Here is a 20,995-nt window from a genome sequence, read left to right on the forward strand (position 1 = left end):
GGATGATGACGTTCGGGCGCGCTCGGGTTAACCGAGCAAGGCGGGAGGATCCGAGCCTGCTCGGACCCGTGTAAAATAAGCTGAAGTTCGGGGGGGTTCGGTTTCCGAGAAACCGAACCCGCTCATCACTAGTATTTATACACTTAATTGTCTTTTATCAGGATTAGAACACATGACCTGCTTCACTGACAGCAGACACTTTACTGATGGAGTTATTTGCTCCTGTACAGGAAGCATGAGAATTCTAACTATATGAAGTTACGTGTAATTGTCAGAGAAGTGACTTCATATAGTTAAAATTTTCATATTTCCTATACAGGAGCAAACAGCTTCATCAGTAAGGTGTTTGCTTCCAGTGTAATAGGTTGTGGTTTCTAATCCTGGGTGTGATACCTGTAAAATGTGTATATTCAGTATAATAAAGAGGGTGTGATTTGTAAGGTGCAGGGACCAGTGAGGAAGTCGGCCACTGAAGAGATAGCGGCAGCTATCAATTAACTTAATTCAATGGTGTCACAGAATGGGAGGAGAGGTGCCCCCCTTCAGAGCAGGAGCCCGGCGGCAGATGACTCCGTTGCCTCCCAGAGTTCTGCCTCTGCTACATGCACATATATGTCAGCTAGTGATGTTATTCTGCACCCTCACTCGGCTAAAAAATACACAATTAATTGGCCTTTATCCTGTCACTCCAAGTTTGTGGTCTATGTGATCATCTGCCCATGTGGGCTATAATATGTGGGCAAGACGGTGTGCCAGTTTAAAGTCCGTATGGCACAGCACTGGCAGGCCATAAGTGCTGCCATAGAAACGGGTAACAGTGAACAACCAGTGGCACAGCATTTTGCGTTATGGAAACATAATATGGCCACTTTAAAATATCGCATTATAGATCACGTGCCTGAATCCATACGGGGGGGGGGGGGGGGGGGGGGGGTAACAGAGCCAAAAAATTACTCCAATTAGAATCTAGGTGCATCCATAGATTGGATACTCTGCGACCAAAAGGGCTGAATGAGACACTGGGCCTTAGCCACTTCCTTTAAACGGCGAAAATGTATGTTTATCAATCTGAAAGTAATGACTGCTAAGTTATATTGAACAAGTTTTCACACTAAGTGGTGCTGTTACTAAATGTACTGCTGTTGTTTACAAAAAGAGGTGCAGTTTTATTGTTTTTATGCCTTGTCAGTACATCTGTGTAATGTTTACATGTTCTCTCTTTTTTAACTTTATGTCACTAAGTGCTTTTTATGTAATTTGGTAATGCACTAAGGAGGAATTTTCATGTGGATATGAATCAGCGCTTTTAATACACTTTACACAGAGCCACTTTATAAATTTTACCTGATGTTTACTTTATGCACCTTTAATGTTAAGCCAGGTGGCTTCCAAAAGCACTAGATGCACTTTCTATCCCCAGAGTGGGTCTTACTCTAAATAAGCTTTTTTGATGAATTATAATATAGAATAAGACTTGGAAATTTCTGTCACGGAGTGCTGATTATTGGTCCCATTGATGATCCTCTGTTTTGTTTACAGCATCACCGTGGTTACCAGCCAGGGGCCCGTTTTGTCACTTCTGCAGGAAGTGACATACCCGGAAGTGAGGGAGGCGGAGCCAGGTATGCTGGGACTGCGGTGATGTGCAATGGGAAGTCTCCTTGGGTGAGTCTGTCTATATATTTCACTTTCTGCACTGTTTGTTCATCCTGATGAAGGGGATTTGTTCCCCGAAACGTTGATGTGATGTGATGATTTGAATACACACCTGTTTGCTTTTCAACAAATCTCTGAGTGCCGCCTCATTTTTTGATCTACATATGGGGGTTGCCAAACCCAGATGGAGGGCACCAGAGTAAGCAAGCCCTAGGGGGCATCCAGAGTGCCGGCGTTACGCTGTATGGATATATATATATATATATATATGGTGAAGAATAAGGGTGGCACTCACGCAGACTGGTGCAGGTGTAGAAAAGGTCAGTTTATTGTTCCGACATGTTTCGGGGACTAGCCCCGTCCTCAGGGCTAAGGCCCTGAGGATGGGGCTAGTCCCCGAAACATGTCGGAACAATAATAAACTGACCTTTTCTACACCTGCACCAGTCTGCGTGAGTGCCACCCTTATTCTTCACCATATTCATTGAGGAGCAATACCTTTGGGAGGGCACCGCAGCATCTTTTACACCTTTATAAGAATAGTGCCGGGATTATCTGCATGTATATATATATATATATATATATATATTAGTGATGAGCGAGGTTCGGTTTTACTCGGTTTTACTCGGTTTTACTCGGTTCTCAAAACGGCATCTTATTGGCTATCCAAAACACGTGACATCCGTGAGCCAATAAGATGCCGTTTTGAGAACCGAGTAAAACCGAGTAAAACCGAATCCGCTCATCACTAATATATATACATACAATGCCTTGCTAAAGTATTCACCCCCCTTTGCATTTTTCATGTTTTGTTGCCTCACAACCTGGAATTAAAATGATTGTTTGAAGGTTTGCATTATTTCATTCACAGAACATGCCTACAACTTTAAAGATTTTTTTTTTTGTGAAGCAAACAACAAATAGGTCAGAACAACAGTAATCTTCAGTGTGCATAACTATTCACCCCCCTAAAGTCAGTACTTTGTAGCAGTGACATGCGGTGGGGTGAGGCAGAGCCTTTCCTGTCATACTAACGTTTGTGCCAGAGTTTTTACTGTATAAAGTATTTGAAAAATACAAAGACTATGTTTGAAATATCTTCTTTGCATTGTTCTAATCATTGTTATAGCCAAAACTCCGGAGTAAAAAGTCTATGGCAGGTGAGGCAGTGCCTCACCTGCTAATCTTTTCCGCACATCTCTGATCAAAACTCACCAGATTTCCAGGAGTTTATACTGCTGCAACTGTATATAATGCCCAGATGTACTCTTTAGCTCATATATTGCGTGTAAATCTGGCTCTGGCGCTAGCCAGTGCCTCCTGAGCTATTTAGCTCACCGCATGTCCCTGCTTTGTAGAGCTACCTTTTACGGCAATTACAGCTGTTAGTCGCTTTGGCTACGTCTCTATGAGCTTGCCACATCTTGCCACTGGGATTTTTGCCCATTCCTCAAGGCAAAACTGCTCCAGCTCCTTCATGTTGGATGGTTTCGCTTGTGAACAGCAATCTTCAAGTCTGACCACAGATTCTCAATTGGATTGAGATCTGGGCTTTGACTAGGCCATTCCAACACATTAAAATGTTTCCCCTTAAACCACTCGAGTGTTGCTTTAGCAGTATGCTTCGGGTTATTGTCCTGCTGGAAGGTGAACTTCCGTCCCAGTCTCAAATCCCAGGCAGACTGAAACAGGTTTTGCTCAAGAATATCTCTGTATTTAGCACCATCCACCTTTCCCTCGACTTGAAACAGTTTCCCAGTCCCTGCTGCTGAAAAACATCCCCACAGCATGATGCTGCCACCACCATGTTTCACTGTGGAGATGGTGTTCTCGGGGTGATGGGATGTGTTGGGTTTGCGCCAGACATAGCGTTTTCCTTGGTGGCCAAAAAGTAAAATTGTAGTCTCAACTGACCAGAGCACCTTCTTCCATACAATTGGGGAGTCGTCCACATGCCTTTTGGCAAACTCAAAACGTGCCTTCTTATTTTTAACACTAAGTAATGGCTTTTTTTTGGCCACTCTTCCATAAAGCCCAGCTCTATGAAGTGTACGGCTTATTGTGGTCACATGCGCAGATACACCAGTCTCGGCTGTGGAACTCTGCAGCTCCTTCAGGGTTACCTTTGGTCTCTGTGCTGCCCCTCTAATTAATGCCCTCCTTGCCCGGTCTGTGAGTTTTGGTAGCCGGCCCTCTCTTGGCAGGTTTGTACCATGTTCTTTACATTTGAAGATGATGGATTTGATGGTGCACCGGGGGATCGTCAAAGATTTGGATATTTTTTTAGAAACCAAACCAGTGACTTGTACTTCTCAACAACTTTCTCCCTGACTTGTTTGGAGAGCTACTTGGTCTTCATGGTGTGATGCCTCTTGCTTAGTGGTGTTGCAGCCTCTGGGGTCTTGCAGAAAAGGTGTGTTTATACTGGCAGATCATGTGACACTTAAATTGCACACAGGGGGACTTCATTTCACTAATTATGTGACTTCTGAAGGTAATTGGTTGCACCAGAGCTTTTGAGAGGCTTCGTAGCAAAGGAGGTGAATACATATGCCAATATTCAGATTTTTATTTATAAAAATTATTTTTTATATAAATTTTTCTCATTTCACTTCACCAACTTAGACTATTTTGTGCAGATCCATCACATAAAATTCAGATAAAAAATAAATAAATAAAAAAAATTGCAGGTTGTAATGTAACAAAATAGGTAAAAAACCAAGGGGGGTGAATACTTTAGCAAGGCACTGCATATACATACACATATATATATATATATATATATATATACGGGCCCCTGGGTCCAGAGGGGGCCCACACCGCACCCATTTCTTCTATACTCACCTTTCCGGTGTCCATCGGCGACTGAGTGTGGGCCCCCTTCTCTCCCGTAACCGTCACCGCCACTGCTAGCGCACTGAGCACTAGAGACTCTGGCACAGTGCCAGAGTCTACAGCGCATGAGCAGGACTCCGGAAAAATGGCGCGAGCCAGAGTCTCAGAGCTGAGAGCGCTAGCAGCGGCGGTGATCGGTGATGGCTACAGGAGAGGAGGGAGCCCGCACACTGAGTCTGCAGACTCAGGAGGAGTCCCCTCCTCTCTAGAAACGCTGCTGTGTATATATATATATATATATATATATATACACACAGGTTGAGTATCCCATATCCAAATACAGGTTGAGTATCCCATATCCAAATATTCCGAAATACGGAATATTCCGAAATACGGACTTTTTTGAGTGAGAGTGAAATAGTGAAACCTTTGTTTTTTGATGGCTCAATGTACACAAAGTGTGTTTAATACACAGAGTTATTAAAAAATATTGTATTAAATGACCTTCAGGCTGTGTATATAAAGTGTATATGAAACATAAATGAACTGTGTGAACAGAGCCGGCCTTAGGCATAGGCAAACTAGGCAAATGCCTAGGGCATTTGGTATGCTTGGGGGCACCAGCAGCTTCTGCTGATTAAAATGATATGCAGCATGCCTATATTGTGTGTGTGACTGCGGCTGTATCTGCATACGAAATGCTATATTGCAGTTAATTCCTGGTAATCACTGTAATGTAGCATTTCGTATGCAGATAAAGACACAGTCGCACTCAGAATATAGGCATGCCGCATATCATTTTAATCAGCAGAAGCTGCTTGTGCAACCTAGCCACATAGTAATGTAAATAGGATGCATTTCCATAAACGAAAGAGACGCCCGACGTTAGCAGAATTGCCAGCTGACTCATGCCAGGCATCTCCTGCAGAACTAGCGGCGGTGCTAGGGGGCACCAGCCAAAATATTGCCTAGGGCATCATATTGGTTAAGGCCGGCTCTGTGTGTGAATGTACACACTCTTTGTTTAATGCACAAAGTTATAAAAAAATATTGGTTAAAATGACCTTCAGGCTGTGTGTATAAGGTGTATATGTAACATAAATGCATTCTGTGCTTAGATTTAGGTCCCATCACCATGATATCTGATTATGGTATGCAGTTATTCCAAAATACGGAAAAATCCCATATCCAAAATACCTTTGGTCCCAAGCATTTTGGATAAGGGAGACTCAACCTGTATTCCGAAATACGGAATATTCCGAAATACGGAATTTTTTGAGTGAGAGTAAAATAGTGAAACCTTTGTTTTCTGATGGCTCAATGTACACAAACTTTGTTTAATACACAAAGTTATTAAAAATATTGTATTAAATGACCTTCAGGCTGTGTCTTTAAGGTGTACATGAACATAAATGAACTCTGTGAATGTACACACACTTTGTTTAATGCATAAAGTTATTAAAAATATTGGCTAAAATTACATTCAGACTGTGTGTATAAGGTGTATATGAAACATTAATCTATTCTGTGCTTAGACTTAGGTCCCATCACCATGATATCTCATTATGGTATGCAATTATTCCAAAATACGGAAAAATAAGAATTTACTTACCGATAATTCTATTTCTCGTAGTCCGTAGTGGATGCTGGGGACTCCGTAAGGACCATGGGGAATAGCGGCTCCGCAGGAGACTGGGCACAAAAGTAAAGCTTTAGAACTACCTGGTGTGCACTGGCTCCTCCCCCTATGACCCTCCTCCAAGCCTCAGTTAGGATACTGTGCCCGGACGAGCGTACACAATAAGGAAGGATTTTGAATCCCGGGTAAGACTCTTACCAGCCACACCAATCACACCATATAACTTGTGATCTAAACCCAGTTAACAGCATGATAACAGAGGAGCCTCTAGAAAAGATGGCTCACTACAGCAATAACCCGATTTTTTGGTAACAATAACTATGTACCAGTATTGCAGACAATCCGCACTTGGGATGGGCGCCCAGCATCCACTACGGACTACGAGAAATAGAATTATCGGTAAGTAAATTCTTATTTTCTCTGACGTCCTAGTGGATGCTGGGGACTCCGTAAGGACCATGGGGATTATACCAAAGCTCCCAAACGGGCGGGAGAGTGCGGATGACTCTGCAGCACCAAATGAGAGAACTCCAGGTCCTCCTCAGCCAGGGTATCAAATTTGTAGAATTTTACAAACGTATTTGCTCCTGACCAAGTAGCTGCTCGGCAAAGTTGTAAAGCCGAGACCCCTCGGGCAGCCGCCCAAGATGAGCCCACCTTCCTTGTGGAATGGGCTTTTACAGATTTTGGCTGTGGCAGGCCTGCCACAGAATGTGCAAGCTGAATTGTACTACAAATCCAACGAGCAATAGTCTGCTTAGAAGCAGGAGCACCCAGCTTGTTGGGTGCATACAGAATAAACAACGAGTCAGATTTTCTGACTCCAGCCGTCCTGGAAACCTATATTTCCAGGGCCCTGACAACGTCTAGCAACTTGGAGTCCTCCAAGTCCCTAGTAGCCGCAGGCACCACAATAGGTTGATTCAGGTGAAACGCTGAAAACCACCTTAGGGAGAAACTGAGGACAAGTCCTCAATTCCGCCCTGTCCGAATGGAAAATCAGATGAGGGCTTTTACAGGATAAAGCCGCCAATTCTGACACGCACCTGGCCCAGGCCAGGGCCAACAGCATGCCCACTTTCCATGTGAGATATTTTAACTCCACATATTTAAGTGGTTCAAACCAATGTGACTTTTGGAACCCAAAAACTACATTTAGATCCCAAGGTGCCACTGGAGGCACAAAAGGAGGCTGTATATACAGTACCCCTTTCACAAACGTCTGAACTTCAGGGACTGAAGCTAGTTCTTTTTGGAAGAAAATTGACAGGGCCGAAATTTGAACCTTAATGGACCTCCATTTCAGGCCCATAGACACTCCTGTTTGCAGGAAATGTAGGAATCGACCTAGTTGAAAATTCCTCCGTCGGGGCCTTACTGGCCTCGCACCACGCAACATATTTTCGCCAAATGCGGTGATAATGTTTTGCGGTTATATCTTTCCTGGCTTTGATCAGGATAGGAATGACTTCATCCGGAATGCCTTTCTCCTTCAGGATCCGGCGTTCAACCGCCATGCCGTCAAACGCAGCCGCGGTAAGTCTTGGAACAGACAGGGTCCTTGCTGGAGCAGGTCCCTTCTTAGAGGTAGAGGCTACGGATCCTCCGTGAGCATCTCTTGAAGTTCCGGTTACCAAGTCCTTCTTGGCCAATCCGGAGCCACGAATATAGTGCTTACTCCTCTCCATCTTATAATTCTCAGTACCTTGGGTATGAGAGGCAGAGGAGGGAACACATACACTGACTGGTACACCCACTGTGTTACCAGAGCGTCTACAGCTATTGCCTGAGGGTCCTTTGACCTGGCGCAATACTTGTCGAGTTTTATAAACATGTGGAAGACTTCTGGGTGAAGTCCCCACTCTCCCGGGTGGGGGTCGTGTCTGCTGAGGAAGTCTGCTTCCCAGTTGTCCACTCCCGGAATGAATACTGCTGACAGTGCTATCACATGATTTTCCGCCCAGCGAAGAATCCTTGCAGCTTCTGCCTTGCCCTCCTGCTTCTTGTGTCACCCTGTCTGTTTACGTGGGTGACTGCCGTGATGTTGTCCGAATGGATCAACTCCGGGTGACCTTGAAGCAGAGGTCTTGCTGAGCTTAGAGCATTGTAAATGGCCCTTAGCTTCAGGATATTTATGTGAAGTGATGTCTCCAGGCTTGACCATAAGCTCTGGAAATTCCTTCCCTGTGTGACTGCTCCCCAGCCTCGCAGGCTGGCATCCGTGGTCACAAGGACCCAGTCCTGAATGTCGAATCTGCGGCCCTCTAGAAGATGAGCACTCTGCAACCACCACAGGAGAGACACCCTTGTGCTTGGTGACAGGGTTATCCGCTGATGCATCTGAAGATGCGACCCGGACCATTTGTCCAGCAGGTCCCACTGGAAAGTTCTTGCGTGGAATCTGCCGAATGGGATTGCTTCGTAGGAAGCCACCATTTTTCCCAGAACCCTTTCATTGATGTACTGAGACTTGGCTCGGTTATAGGAGGTTCCCGACTAGCTCGGATAACTCCCTGACTTTCTCCTCCGGGAGAAACACCTTTTTCTGGACTGTGTCCAGGATCATCCCTAGGAACAGAAGACGAGTCGTCGGAATCAGCTGCGATTTTGGAATATTGAGAATCCAATCGTGCTGCCGCAACACTACCTGAGATAGTGCTACACCGACCTCCAACTGTTCCCTGGATCTTACCCTTATCAGGGAATCGTCCAAGTAAGGGATAACTAAAATTCCCTTCCTTCGAAAGAGTATCATCATTTCGGCCATTACCTTGGTAAAGACCCGGGGTGCCGTGGACCATCCATACGGCAGCGTCTGAAACTGATAGTGACAGTTCTGTACCACAAACCTGAGGTACCCTTGGTGAGAAGGGTAAATTGGGACATGAAGGTAAGCATCCTTGATGTCCCGAGACATCATGTAGTCCCCTTCTTCCAGGTTCGCAATCACTGCTCTGAGTGACTCAATCTTGAATTTGAACCTCCGTATGTAAGTGTTCAAGATTTTAGATTTAGAATCGGTCTCACCGAGCTGTCCGGCTTCGGTACCACAACAGTGTGGAATAATACCCCGTTCCCTGTTGCAGGAGGGGTACCTTGATTATCACCTGCTGGGAATACAGCTTGTGAATGGCTTCCAAAACTGCCTCCCTGTCAGAGGGAGACATCGGTAAAGCCGACTTTAGGAAACGGCGAGGGGGAGACGTCTCGAATTCCAACTTGTACCCCTGAGATATCACCTGAAGGATCCAGGGGTCTAATTGCGAGTGAGCCCACTGCGCGCTGAAATTCATTGAGACGGGTCCCCACCGTGCCTGATTCTGCTTGTAAAGCCCCAGCGTCATACTGAGGGCTTGGCAGAGGCGGGAGAGGGCTTCTGTTCCTGGGAACTGGCTGATTTCTGCAGCCTTCTTCCTCTCCCTCTGTCACGGGGCAGAAATGAGGAACCTTTTGCCCGCTTGCCCACGAAAGGACTGCGCCTGATAATACGGCGTCTTCTTATGTTGAGAGGCGACCTGGGGTACAAACGTGGATTTCCCAGCTGTTGCCGTGGCCACCAGGTCTGAAAGACCGACCCCAAATAACTCCTCCCCTTAATAAGGCAATACTTCCAAATGCCGTTTGGAATCCGCATCACCTGACCACTGTCGTGTCCATAACCCTCTACTGGCAGAAATGGACAACGCACTTAGACTTGATGCCAGTCGGCAAATATTCCGCTGTGCATCACGCATATATAGAAATGCATCTTTTAAATGCTCTATAGGCAATAATATACTGTCCCTATCTAGGGTATCAATATTTTCAGTCAGGGAATCCGACCACGCCAACCCAGCACTGCACATCCAGGCTGAGGCGATTGCTGGTCGCAGTATAACACCAGTATGTGTGTAAATACATTTTAGGATACCCTCCTGCTTTCTATCAGCAGGATCCTTAAGGGCGGCCATCTCAGGAGAGGGTAGAGCCCTTGTTCTTACAAGCGTATGAGCGCTTTATCCACCCTAGGGGGTGTTTCCCAACGCACCCTAACCTCTGGCGGGAAAGGATATAATGCCAATAACATTTTAGAAATTATCAGTTGTTATCGGGGGAAACCCACGCATCATCACACACCTCATTTAATTTCTCAGATTCAGGAAAACTACAGGTAGTTTTTCCTCACCGAACATAATACCCCTTTTTGGTGGTACTCGTATTATCAGAAATGTGTAAAACATTTTTCATTGCCTCAATCATGTAACGTGTGGCCCTACTGGAAGTCACATTTGTCTCTTCACCGTCGACACTGGAGTCAGTATCCGTGTCGGCGTCTATATCTGCCATCTGAGGTAACGGGCGCTTTAGAGCCCCTGACGGCCTATGAGACGTCTGGACAGGCACAAGCTGAGTAGCCGGCTGTCTCATGTCAACCACTGTCTTTTATACAGAGCTGACACTGTCACGTAATTCCTTCCAACAGTTCATCCACTCAGGTGTCGACCCCCTAGGGGGTGACATCACTATTACAGGCAATCTGCTCCGTCTCCACATCATTTTTCTCCTCATACATGTCGACACAAACGTACCGACACACAGCACACACACAGGGAATGCTCTGATAGAGGACAGGACCCCACTAGCCCTTTGGGGAGACAGAGGGAGAGTTTGCCAGCACACACCAGAGCGCTATATATATACAGGGATAACCTTATATAAGTGTTTTTCCCCTTATAGCTGCTGTATTTTTAATACTGCGCGTAATTAGTGCCCCCCTCTCTTTTTTAACCCTTTCTGTAGTGTAGTGACTGCAGGGGAGAGCCAGGGAGCTTCCCTCCAACGGAGCTGTGAGGGAAAATGGCGCCAGTGTGCTGAGGAGATAGGCTCCGCCCCCTTCTCGGCGGCCTTATCTCCCGTTTTTCTGTGTATTCTGGCAGGGGTTAAATTCATCCATATAGCCCAGGAGCTATATGTGATGCATTTTTTTGCCATCTAAGGTGTTTTTATTGCGTCTCAGGGCGCCCCCCCCCAGCGCCCTGCACCCTCAGTGACCGGAGTGTGAAGTGTGCTGAGAGCAATGGCGCACAGCTGCAGTGCTGTGCGCTACCTTGTTGAAGACAGGACGTCTTCTGCCGACGATTTTCCGGACCTCTTCTGTCTTCTGGCTCTGTAAGGGGGCCGGCGGCGCGGCTCTGGGACCTATCCATGGCTGGGCCTGTGATCGGTCCCTCTGGAGCTAATGTCCAGTAGCCTAAGAAGCCCAATCCACTCTGCACGCAGGTGAGTTCGCTTCTTCTCCCCTTAGTCCCTCGATGCAGTGAGCCTGTTGCCAGCAGGTCTCACTGAAAATAAAAAACCTAAAACTAAACTTTTCACTAAGCAGCTCAGGAGAGCCACCTAGTGTGCACCCTTCTCGTTCGGGCACAAAAATCTAACTGAGGCTTGGAGGAGGGTCATAGGGGGAGGAGCCAGTGCACACCAGGTAGTTCTAAAGCTTTACTTTTGTGCCCAGTCTCCTGCGGAGCCGCTATTCCCCATGGTCCTTATGGAGTCCCCAGCATCCACTAGGACGTCAGAGAAAATCCCATATCCAAAATACTTCTGGTCCCAAGCATTTTGGATAAGGGATACTCAACCTGTATATATATAGGTACTATCAAGAAGAAATCCATATATATATATATATATATATATATATATATATATATATATAGAGTGTTAAAATGGATATTTAGTCACGCCCGAACTTGTATCGCAATTATATTCATTACAAATATTTTGCATTGAAAATATTAGGAGTACAAATACCGCAAACGGCCTCACAAGGGATAGAACAACTACTTATACATATTCGCATTATCTATAAAGTGTTCGCCCACTGTTGTCGCTTTGGTTTTTTACCACTAGATGGCGCCACACCATTGTATGTGTGAGCACCAGTGCTGGTGATGGGCACAGTATCTGTATATGTGGAATATGCGGTACAATACACCACACACACAGGATCTGGTGCCCCGCTTTGTCCCTCAAAGTTCCTTCCTCCCCGCCTCTCGGGGTTGCCATGGGGATGCTCCCTCCCTGGTCCGACAGTGACTTGTTGCTGTGGTAACACCGCAGTCTCCCCCTCCTGATTCCCCCCTAAAGAGATTCGCAGCTCTCGCGGTATCTTCTCCCCTCAGCTCCGGACACCGGCAGCCGCACAAAGGGACCGGACACTGGCCAGGAGGGGGAGGGAGCACCGTGAGTATCCAGCCCTGCGCCCATATATAGCACCGAGCTCCCTGCCACCTCCATGCAGCAGCAATGTGCAATGCTCTCACATCCCTATATACCGAGTTGTACCGCCCACTGTGCCACCCTCCTCCCTTATGCGAGCCTCACTGCTTCATCTGTCTGCAATGTGCCCCTGTCTCTGTCACCTCTGCTGAACAATGCTCTGCCCCTGCCTGTGCTGCCCCATTCTCCCCGCCTGTCACTACTAACAGATCAGTGTTGGACCACTCAGCATCATCAACACTGAAATCCGCAGTTAGACAGACAGAAACATATCTGAGAACACTTTCCATTTCATTGTTGTGTCCTCCTATTTGTAACCCCCTTTGTCATGCTGGTATGCACAGTTATGAGGTGTCCTCATTATCATCCTGTGCTTTGCAGTCTGAAAAAATGCATTAGTATGCTGGGACTTTCAGTGTCACAAGTTTGCCATTTGCCAACCCCGAGTGCACCCCATGTACCTGTCCCTTTGTAAGCCATACTAACCAGCCAATTGCTCTTTCAGCTACTTCCGTGCTGCATTTGTACAATGACTAGTTCCCAGTCACTCATCTGGAACTGAGCGCACCACTGCGCTCTCTCTCTTTCCTTGGTGTTCATGTTTGTTAATTATTTCTAGGGATAATCTGTGCAGTTCTCACGTTGAACAATGGCAACACCAGCAGCCGTTAACCCCAGCGGTAAGTACTCATTTGTTGCAATACTAGAATTTGCTGTAATGTTTCATTATAACAACCTGGATATTGTCATGTACTGGTGATTTTTTGTCATCAAGATTGGGATTATTCGCCAAAATAGCAACATGTGGCTGTAGGTGGTGAAAGGTGTTGCTGACAAATCAATGATGTTTACAGTGTTCTTTAGTAAACTAACATGGTAATAGTACAGTGTTCCCAAAATATAATAAATAGTTATTAATTTGTTACTTTAGACGCATGAAAGTTGATGTTTGTTAACAAATACCAGTTAAACACATATAAAATCAACACCACAGTACAGATTTGCTGGCAGATTTTTATTTCTTTAATAAATGAGCGGATATACTGCTTATTTACATAAGAGAACAATAACGCATACATACACATAGTCATATGTGCCACGGTGATGCCAGGACAGTAAAGCAGTATGCACCTGGAGATGTGGTTTGTCAGGGGTAATAGTGAATCATAACAGTACACAATTTGTATACAATGCAATCATTCCTTGTATCATATATGTCTTCGAACAATGTTATTAACAAATGCTAATTAGCATTTACCATGTAAAATATATTTACAAACAGGTGCAAAACAACAATAAAGTGCTAATTCAGTTCTGTTAAATAAAAACATGGAGAGTTTTCCTGCTTTGGACTGATTGCAAATGTATAATCATGTTAATAATCATGTTAATAGGTCGCAGTAGCCACACTAACAGTAGTAATTGTGGGAGGGATCAATGTGCGCTCAACCAATCAGCAGGTGTTGATCGTCATCTTAGTATTTTGCATCAGGGTCGAGCACCACCATGTGACAGGTCTCCTGACAGGTGCATATGCGTCTTTGTTGTTGTCTACATCACAGGTTCTCAAACTTGGTCCTCAGGACCCCACACGGTTCATGTTTTGCAGGTCACCTGCAGATTTTTTAAAATATGACAGTTGGTGATACACAGTGCACCTGCCAGGTAACCTGGAAAACGTGAACCGTGTGGGGTCCTGGGGACCGAGTTTGAGAACCACTGGTCTACATGAATTGCATTTGCGTGAATGCGCTTACAGTACTCGGCCAATACTTGCATACCCCCTCCAGCTTCCATTCCATCTGATAAGCTTAGGAGGCTTAAGTGGAAAATGTATCTGAATCTACATATGCATATATGTTGTAACATACGTGTTAAAACATAAACCTAAGTCTAATGGTTTATGCACAACTGCACAGGATCTGTACTGTGTATGTGCCTATCTCTAAGAGGTTGCTCGCACTGACCAAAAGCTGCAGCATGATTGACATGTTGCGGCTGTTTGGGGGGGTGGCAGCAGGGACACTTTCTCAAAACAGTGACATGATGCCCCTCCCGTTTTGTAGTCACACGGAGGCCAGGGTCTACGTCTTCCGACATAGATTTCCTGGCCCTGGCACAGGAGTTCCATTGCCCATTCTGAGCTTAGACTAACACAGATGGGTGAAAACTGTGACATCATGGCGTGACCTAATGTTTGTCTTTAGACGCAGCACTTAGATCTGCAATGTCGGCAGAAGACATATTTTGTCTTCAGATACCTGTGACATTGGTATATTTTCACAGCAGTGATGTTTACAGCGTCCTTCTGTGAATCAGGCACAGAGTGTATCTACATGGGGTGCAGACCTAAACTAGAACAGGCTCAGCAGAAATTGTAACTGCAGGAACAGCAACGGCAGAAATATGTATTGATACTTATTGGTAAAACGATATATATGTGTATTCTCGCTGATATGTACATGTGTCCACCACTGGGAGATTAATGATAGCCAGCAAGTGTTTTCGGTAAATTAAAGTTGTTACAATATTTTGTGGTACATTAACATGTATGTTATGTGACTTTTCAGTGATTTTATACAAGATTGTAAAATGTTGGAAAAAAACACTGTTGCGTCTGCAAATTCAAATAACATACTTGACTGATTGCTGTGGATTAGTAAAATGTATAGTGATGCTTTCACAAAGGGGTCTGCACTTTCAGACCTTTGTGTAGTTTACTGGTATCAGAAAGGTTCATTGCACATTTTAAAAGAGACTAAGCCAGGAACTGGCAAATGTCAACGCACTCAGGGCCTAATTCAGCATGGATCGTAGATGTGCGAAAAATTGCACATCTACGATCAATTACACTGACATGTGGGGGAACGCCCAGCCAGGGCAAGTCCGCCCCACATGACGGGTCCTGCCACCCCCCCCCCCCCTTCCGCAAATATGTAAATATGTGAAAGCCATTCTTTCACATGTTTAGGGTAGCCCTCTGCCTACGCAGCCTAGCTGTGAAGGCAGGCGGCTACCCGCCATGTTTCCAGTCGCAGCAGCTACGTGTGATGTCATGCAGCCTCCACGGTCCGTCAAGCAAACGGTGTGGACGCGTCTGCCGGACTACGCCCCCCCCAACACCACTGCGACGTCCCTTAAACATCGAGTTGACGCCCTATCTCACCCCACCCTATCTCACCCCACGAATGCCTCTGCCTGTCAATCACGCAGAGGCGTTCGGACTAGTGAGATGCTGTTGCATGTGCACACTTCACAGGGCTTCAGCCTGCAAACACAATCGTACCTGCATTCCATGCTGAATTAGGCCTTCAAATTCCATTGTTACAAGGAGGGATTTGGAGACTCCAGTTACATTGTGGACTATTATTGGACTTATCCTAAATAGGGAGCGCTTGTTCATTGATTTTTGATTTTATAATATGTACTGTGGTTGGTGATCTCCACCTGGGAACAAGGCTGTGCCCATTGTTGGAGTGCAGGAGATATCCTTTTCATTGTAAAGGCCCATATAGACGGGCCGATGCAGGAGAGATGTGTGCTGAGCGAACCGTTCAGCACACATCTCTCCCGCCGCTCAGCACAGCACGCTCTGTGCTGAGCGTGCGGGGGGAGACGGGGGGGCCGCTCACTTCACCCAGCGGGTGAAGTGAGCGACCCGCTAGATTGGCCTGCTTGCAGGCCAATCTAGCAGCAGCGATAGCGATGCGCGGGGCTGCGCATCGCTATCGCTGTAAGGGGTACACGCGGAGCGATAATGCTGAAATTCTAAGCAATCTAGTCAGATTGCTTAGAATATCGCTCGGTGAGTACCCCCCTTAACATACTTGTCTCACATCATTGTCCCACATCATTTAACACATTTTTCAGCTTGTTAGAGAAGATCACCTGGAAAATGATAAGTCTTTATTTCTTTATCAAATACCTTATCATTCATTGGGATGGATGTACCAGATGTTTTCAACTGCTCCTACTAAATTCATCCGCGCAAAAATATGTGACTTTGTTGGGAAAGCGCAATGCGAGTTTGGAATTGAATTGCAAATGGAAATTGCATTGTGAATTTGTTGTAAAACGTCTCACAGGACCCAACTTGCTGGCCCTAAGTATTGGAGACACACACTGTGTAACAATATGAGGAATAAGGGAGGAAATCAGCTATGACCCTATAACGGGATTATTGGATAATTTATGCTATATGGTAACATTCATGACCTATAGCACTTTGAATTAATAAAAAGGGGAAGATAATCAATCATTGAATGTTACTTAATAATAATTTTGTTGTCCAGAGTGCACCACATTAAAATGTACTGCTTTCTTTTTTCTTCCTTTAAAAATAGGTATTAATGTGTGAGACATGTTTGTGCCCACCTCTACATATGCCCCTCAGGTTATATTTAAAAAACCCCCCACCAAATAAAGGCATAGGAATTTTGCTGTATTTACCCTATATGGTCATAGCGGCTGGTTTAGAGTTGCTTGAAATTGGGCACAACTGCAGCTGCATTGCGTGCTTAGGAATAAATGTCTCCACCTGCATTCAGAGTTGACTGTTTCTGTGTGGCCACACCGTCTGTCCCTGACTATTTTCTTGTGAAAGTAGCCACATCAATATCATCATTTGCACCTGCCCTATATTTGGAGCAAGAGATCTGTTAAAATCATATGGATTTCTGCATACGCACAACTCTGAATAGCCTCCAGTTCCAGCGACACGCTCATGTGCAAATGCTCATTGCTGTACTGTTACACCCATTAAGTTGCCAGTGGAGATGCAGCACTCTGAATAGTTTGTAGCTGGTCAGAGTTGCATATACAGGGCCCAACGCACACGCAGCTAACAATTATAAGCTCCGTATGGTGGAGATCGTACAGTCCACAAGGTGGACTTGAGTGCAACTGTAAATCAGCCCCATAGCATTTAACTTATTTGCCTTCATTATGTAGCGTTATTTAAGAAGAAAAACTGAACCTGGTAAATATTTAGATACAGATGTGTCCTCATACACCCAGGCTCAATACGCCATGTGATGCGAGGTGCCCGGTGCGAGTCAGCTACTCCGAGTGCTGTAGCATAGTGACTTATTCTTTAAATAACGCAGCAAAACTCCACTCAGTCTGTACCAGAGACGCCGGGCTGCCACTTTAATCACACAGGAATGAATTTTAAATATGTACATATTGAAGCACAATTGAACTTGTAAGTGTGACTAAGACGCACATTCGAGATGCTCAGCACAAGCCGAGTCGCACAGGACCTGGTGCGCCGAGAAACGCTGTTTGGCGTGGCTGTGACAAGAGTATATGAAAACACTTTTGTATGATGTGAAGAATGTTTTCACCATGCATATTATCCAGGGCAGCCACATATGTAGGCACAGGTTTATTTGGAGGAATGTTTCTGAAGACATTGGAAATATGCTATGCTGACAAGTAGACACATCTCTGCATATAAAAACACAGCAGGTGTACACTGATCATGACTTGTACATGAGCCTTACCGACTTGGATTAATAAATGGCTTGCCCTTTCAGTACTAGTGGCATGTTTTTTTGTTTTGTTTTTGCAAACAGATTGTAAAAGGAAAGTTTCTCTGATTATATATAGCTGCTCTCGTTGGGCCTCATGTAGTGTTTGATGGATTTTAGCGTGAAATGCTCAGACATAAAATGCATCCTAGGAAGGACGTAATTGCTTGGGTAAGCTGAACGGTATCTGCACTATAGATCTACACTAAAAAGGTCTACAGTCAATAGGTCTACCACTAATGGTAGACATGCATTAGGTTGACAGGGTCAAAAGGTCGACAGGGTTAAAAGATCAACATGTAAAAGGTAGGCAGTTCAACAAGTCGACAGGGTCATGACAATGGTCGACACACATACGGTAGACACAAGTACCTGTATTTTTCCCCATTTATTTTAACTTAAACATATTTTACCATCCACGTGGACTACAATTGCTGGATGAAAAAAGGCTTTAATCGTATTGTGCGCTAGAGAGATGCCAGTCATCACAATTAGCTTGAAGATGATAACTGGCATTTAATGTTTTCGTAAATTAACGTCCTCCAGAAATAAATCTCATTTTCGTATGCGGAGCACACATTTAGCTAGTAACGCTCTGATCTGCTGACCTCCTTCTATTTTAATAGATTCCTCCCACTCCTCTACTTCTCCTTACTGATTCGGCAACAATGGAAATTAGCACAAGCCACTTACCTGTGGAAGGTGTGCATACCTCCCAACTGTCCCGATTTTCGCGGGACAGTCTCGTTTTTTGGGGACTGTCCCGCTGTCACACCCGCGGGCTGCAGTGTCCCGCGGGTGGGGGGGCAGTTGGGAGGCTCTGTCTCTCGCTGCCCTGCTTAGAGCAGCGGTGAATAGACACTGTGCGCATGCGCACAGCGTCTATTCAGGGGACACAGGAGGAGAGGGGAGGGGGCATGCCAGCAGCTCACAGAGCGCTGGGCATGCCCCCTCAGTGACGAAAACGGGGGCGTGGCTAGCGATCGCGGGTCCTCCCGCAAAGCCCCCTTTTCACAGGCCATGCCCCCTTTTCGTGTCCCTCTTTAGGACATAAGAAAGTTGGGAGGTATGGGTGTGATCAGCTGTGAGCTATAACTTTACTAAAAGCTTTGAACAGTTCTTGCTGCCCTAAGCAGGATATCAGGTGTTTGGAAAATAATGTATATTTTTATAGATTATAAAGTAGCCTCTTTCATTTTTATGTGAGATACACTTATATGTGTGTCTATGTATATTGACATGCATTCAAACAGTTATATTTTGATGTATGTCACTCGTACTGTGAATATTATATTATTACTAGGGGATTCATCGCGCCCTACAGGCGCTCTTCACACTGTCGTAAGGGGCTACCCCCCCTTAACCCTTGCACGCCTGTGTGACGTGCAATATTTTTATTATAAGGAGTATTACCTCTAATAATAATTGTGTGAGTGGTTAAATATTGAACGGACAAAGGGCGTGCAATGGTTAAGGGGTCGTAGCCCCTTGTAATGGCCTGAACAGCGCACGCAGGGCCTGATGAATCACCTAGTAGGTGCTATGGTTGGGGGAGTGGCTGGTGCGGGGGAGACGCGGATGGGGTCCGGGGGTGCCGCGGGTGGGGAAGGGGCGGTTGCGGGGGTGCTGCGGGTGGGGGAGGGTGCATGTATGCCGCGGGTGGGGAGAGGGTCTGGAGCAACCGCGGGTGGGGGAGGAGCAGATGCGGGGGGTGTCGCGGGTGGCAAAGGGACGGGTGCGGTGGTGCCGCGGGTGGGGGAGGGGATCCGGAGCCACTGCGGGTGGTGGAGGGGGGGTATGGGGGTGCCGCGGATGGGGCCCGCAGGTACTGAGAGTGGGGGGAGGGGCAGGTAATGCATCTCCTGCTTCTCCTCCTGGAAGCAGCTAAGCTGCTGTTCTACCTTTGGCAGTGGCTCTCCCGGAGACTCGCACAGCAGCCAAGCAGCCAGTCACTATTGTTAGCAGCGGTGTCCCAACGTGCCACATTACAGGGAAGAAGATGCACTCAATAAACTACAGCTCCCAGCAGGCCTTAGAGCCGGAATGCTCCTGCGCTAAGGGCTGCTGGGAGCTGTAGTTCATTTATTGTCAGTGACACTGCAGTGTCAGTGACACTGCACACCCACTGCACTGCACAGCACTGTCACCTTTTACATTGATTCAGCGTCCGGACATTACCCTCCATGATATCACCCACTCTATCCGTTACATTAGCCATCTCGGGGCTTCCAGGCCGGCAGGCCAGGTGCTGTGTTGCGGATTCAGGGCCTCTGGGGATCTGGGCGCGACTGTGGTGGGGAGGCACTTCTGTGACATCCCGCGCAGATGAGGCTCCGGGGCTCAGAGAGTATGAGGCACAGGGAGGGCTATGAAAACCTTCCGCTGTGCCGCTTTCAAACACATCTATGCCGGTGGGCCCAGCAGCTTTTGTTCCACCTGCGGCGCGGCTAGGGAGTGGGGATTGTTGATGCCGGAGGGGGCAGGCGGATTGGCAGCAGGACATAGGACGCTGTAGTAAAAGGATATCTCTTACGTTCTAGAGGATGCTGGGGTCCACATTAGTACCATGGGGTATAGACAGGTCCACTAGGAGCCATTGGCACTTTAATAGTTTGAGAGTGTGGGCTGGCTTCTCCCTCTATGCCCCTCCTACAAGACTCAGTTTAGAAAATGTGCCCGGAGGAGCCAGTCACAGCTAGGGAAGCTCTACAGAGCATCTTTAGTAAAAGTTTATATTAGAGTTTATTATTTCTCTTACGTCCTAGAGGATGCTGGGGACTCCGTAAGGACCATGGGGTATAGACGGGTTCCGCAGGAGACATGGGCACTCTAAAGACTTTAGAATGGGTGTGCACTGGCTCCTCCCTCTATGCCCCTCCTCCAGACCTCAGTTAGATCCTGTGCCCAGAGGAGACTGGGTGCACTGCAGGGGAGCTCTCCTGAGTTTCTCTGAAAATGACTTTTGTTAGGTTTTTCATTTTCAGGGAGCGCTGCTAGCAACAGGCTCCCTGCATCGTGGGACTGAGGGGAGAGAAGCAGACCTACTTAAATGATAGGCTCTGCTGCTTAGGCTACTGGA

At 46.2% G+C, this 20,995-nt stretch overlaps 1 protein-coding gene across 4 annotated transcripts in view; it reads left to right on the forward strand.

The window, feature by feature from the left end:
• The first annotated feature begins 1,557 nt into the window (after positions 1-1,557).
• ARNT2 (aryl hydrocarbon receptor nuclear translocator 2) overlaps positions 1,558-20,995 on the forward strand; it is a 256,680-nt gene continuing 237,242 nt past the window's right edge. For 2 of the 4 annotated variants that reach the window (XM_063925807.1, XM_063925809.1), the window contains exons 1-3: positions 1,558-1,665; positions 12,017-12,349; positions 13,005-13,065. In XM_063925807.1, coding sequence (XP_063781877.1) covers positions 13,035-13,065 — 31 coding nt within the window. In that variant the 5' untranslated portion in view covers positions 1,558-1,665; positions 12,017-12,349; positions 13,005-13,034. The remainder of the gene's footprint in view (positions 1,666-12,016; positions 12,350-13,004; positions 13,066-20,995) is intronic. The other 2 variants (XM_063925805.1, XM_063925806.1) reach the window with 2 other exon arrangements.

The sequence above is a fragment of the Pseudophryne corroboree genome, chromosome 6 (assembly GCF_028390025.1).
Source record: "Pseudophryne corroboree isolate aPseCor3 chromosome 6, aPseCor3.hap2, whole genome shotgun sequence".
NCBI lineage: Eukaryota > Metazoa > Chordata > Amphibia > Anura > Myobatrachidae > Pseudophryne > Pseudophryne corroboree.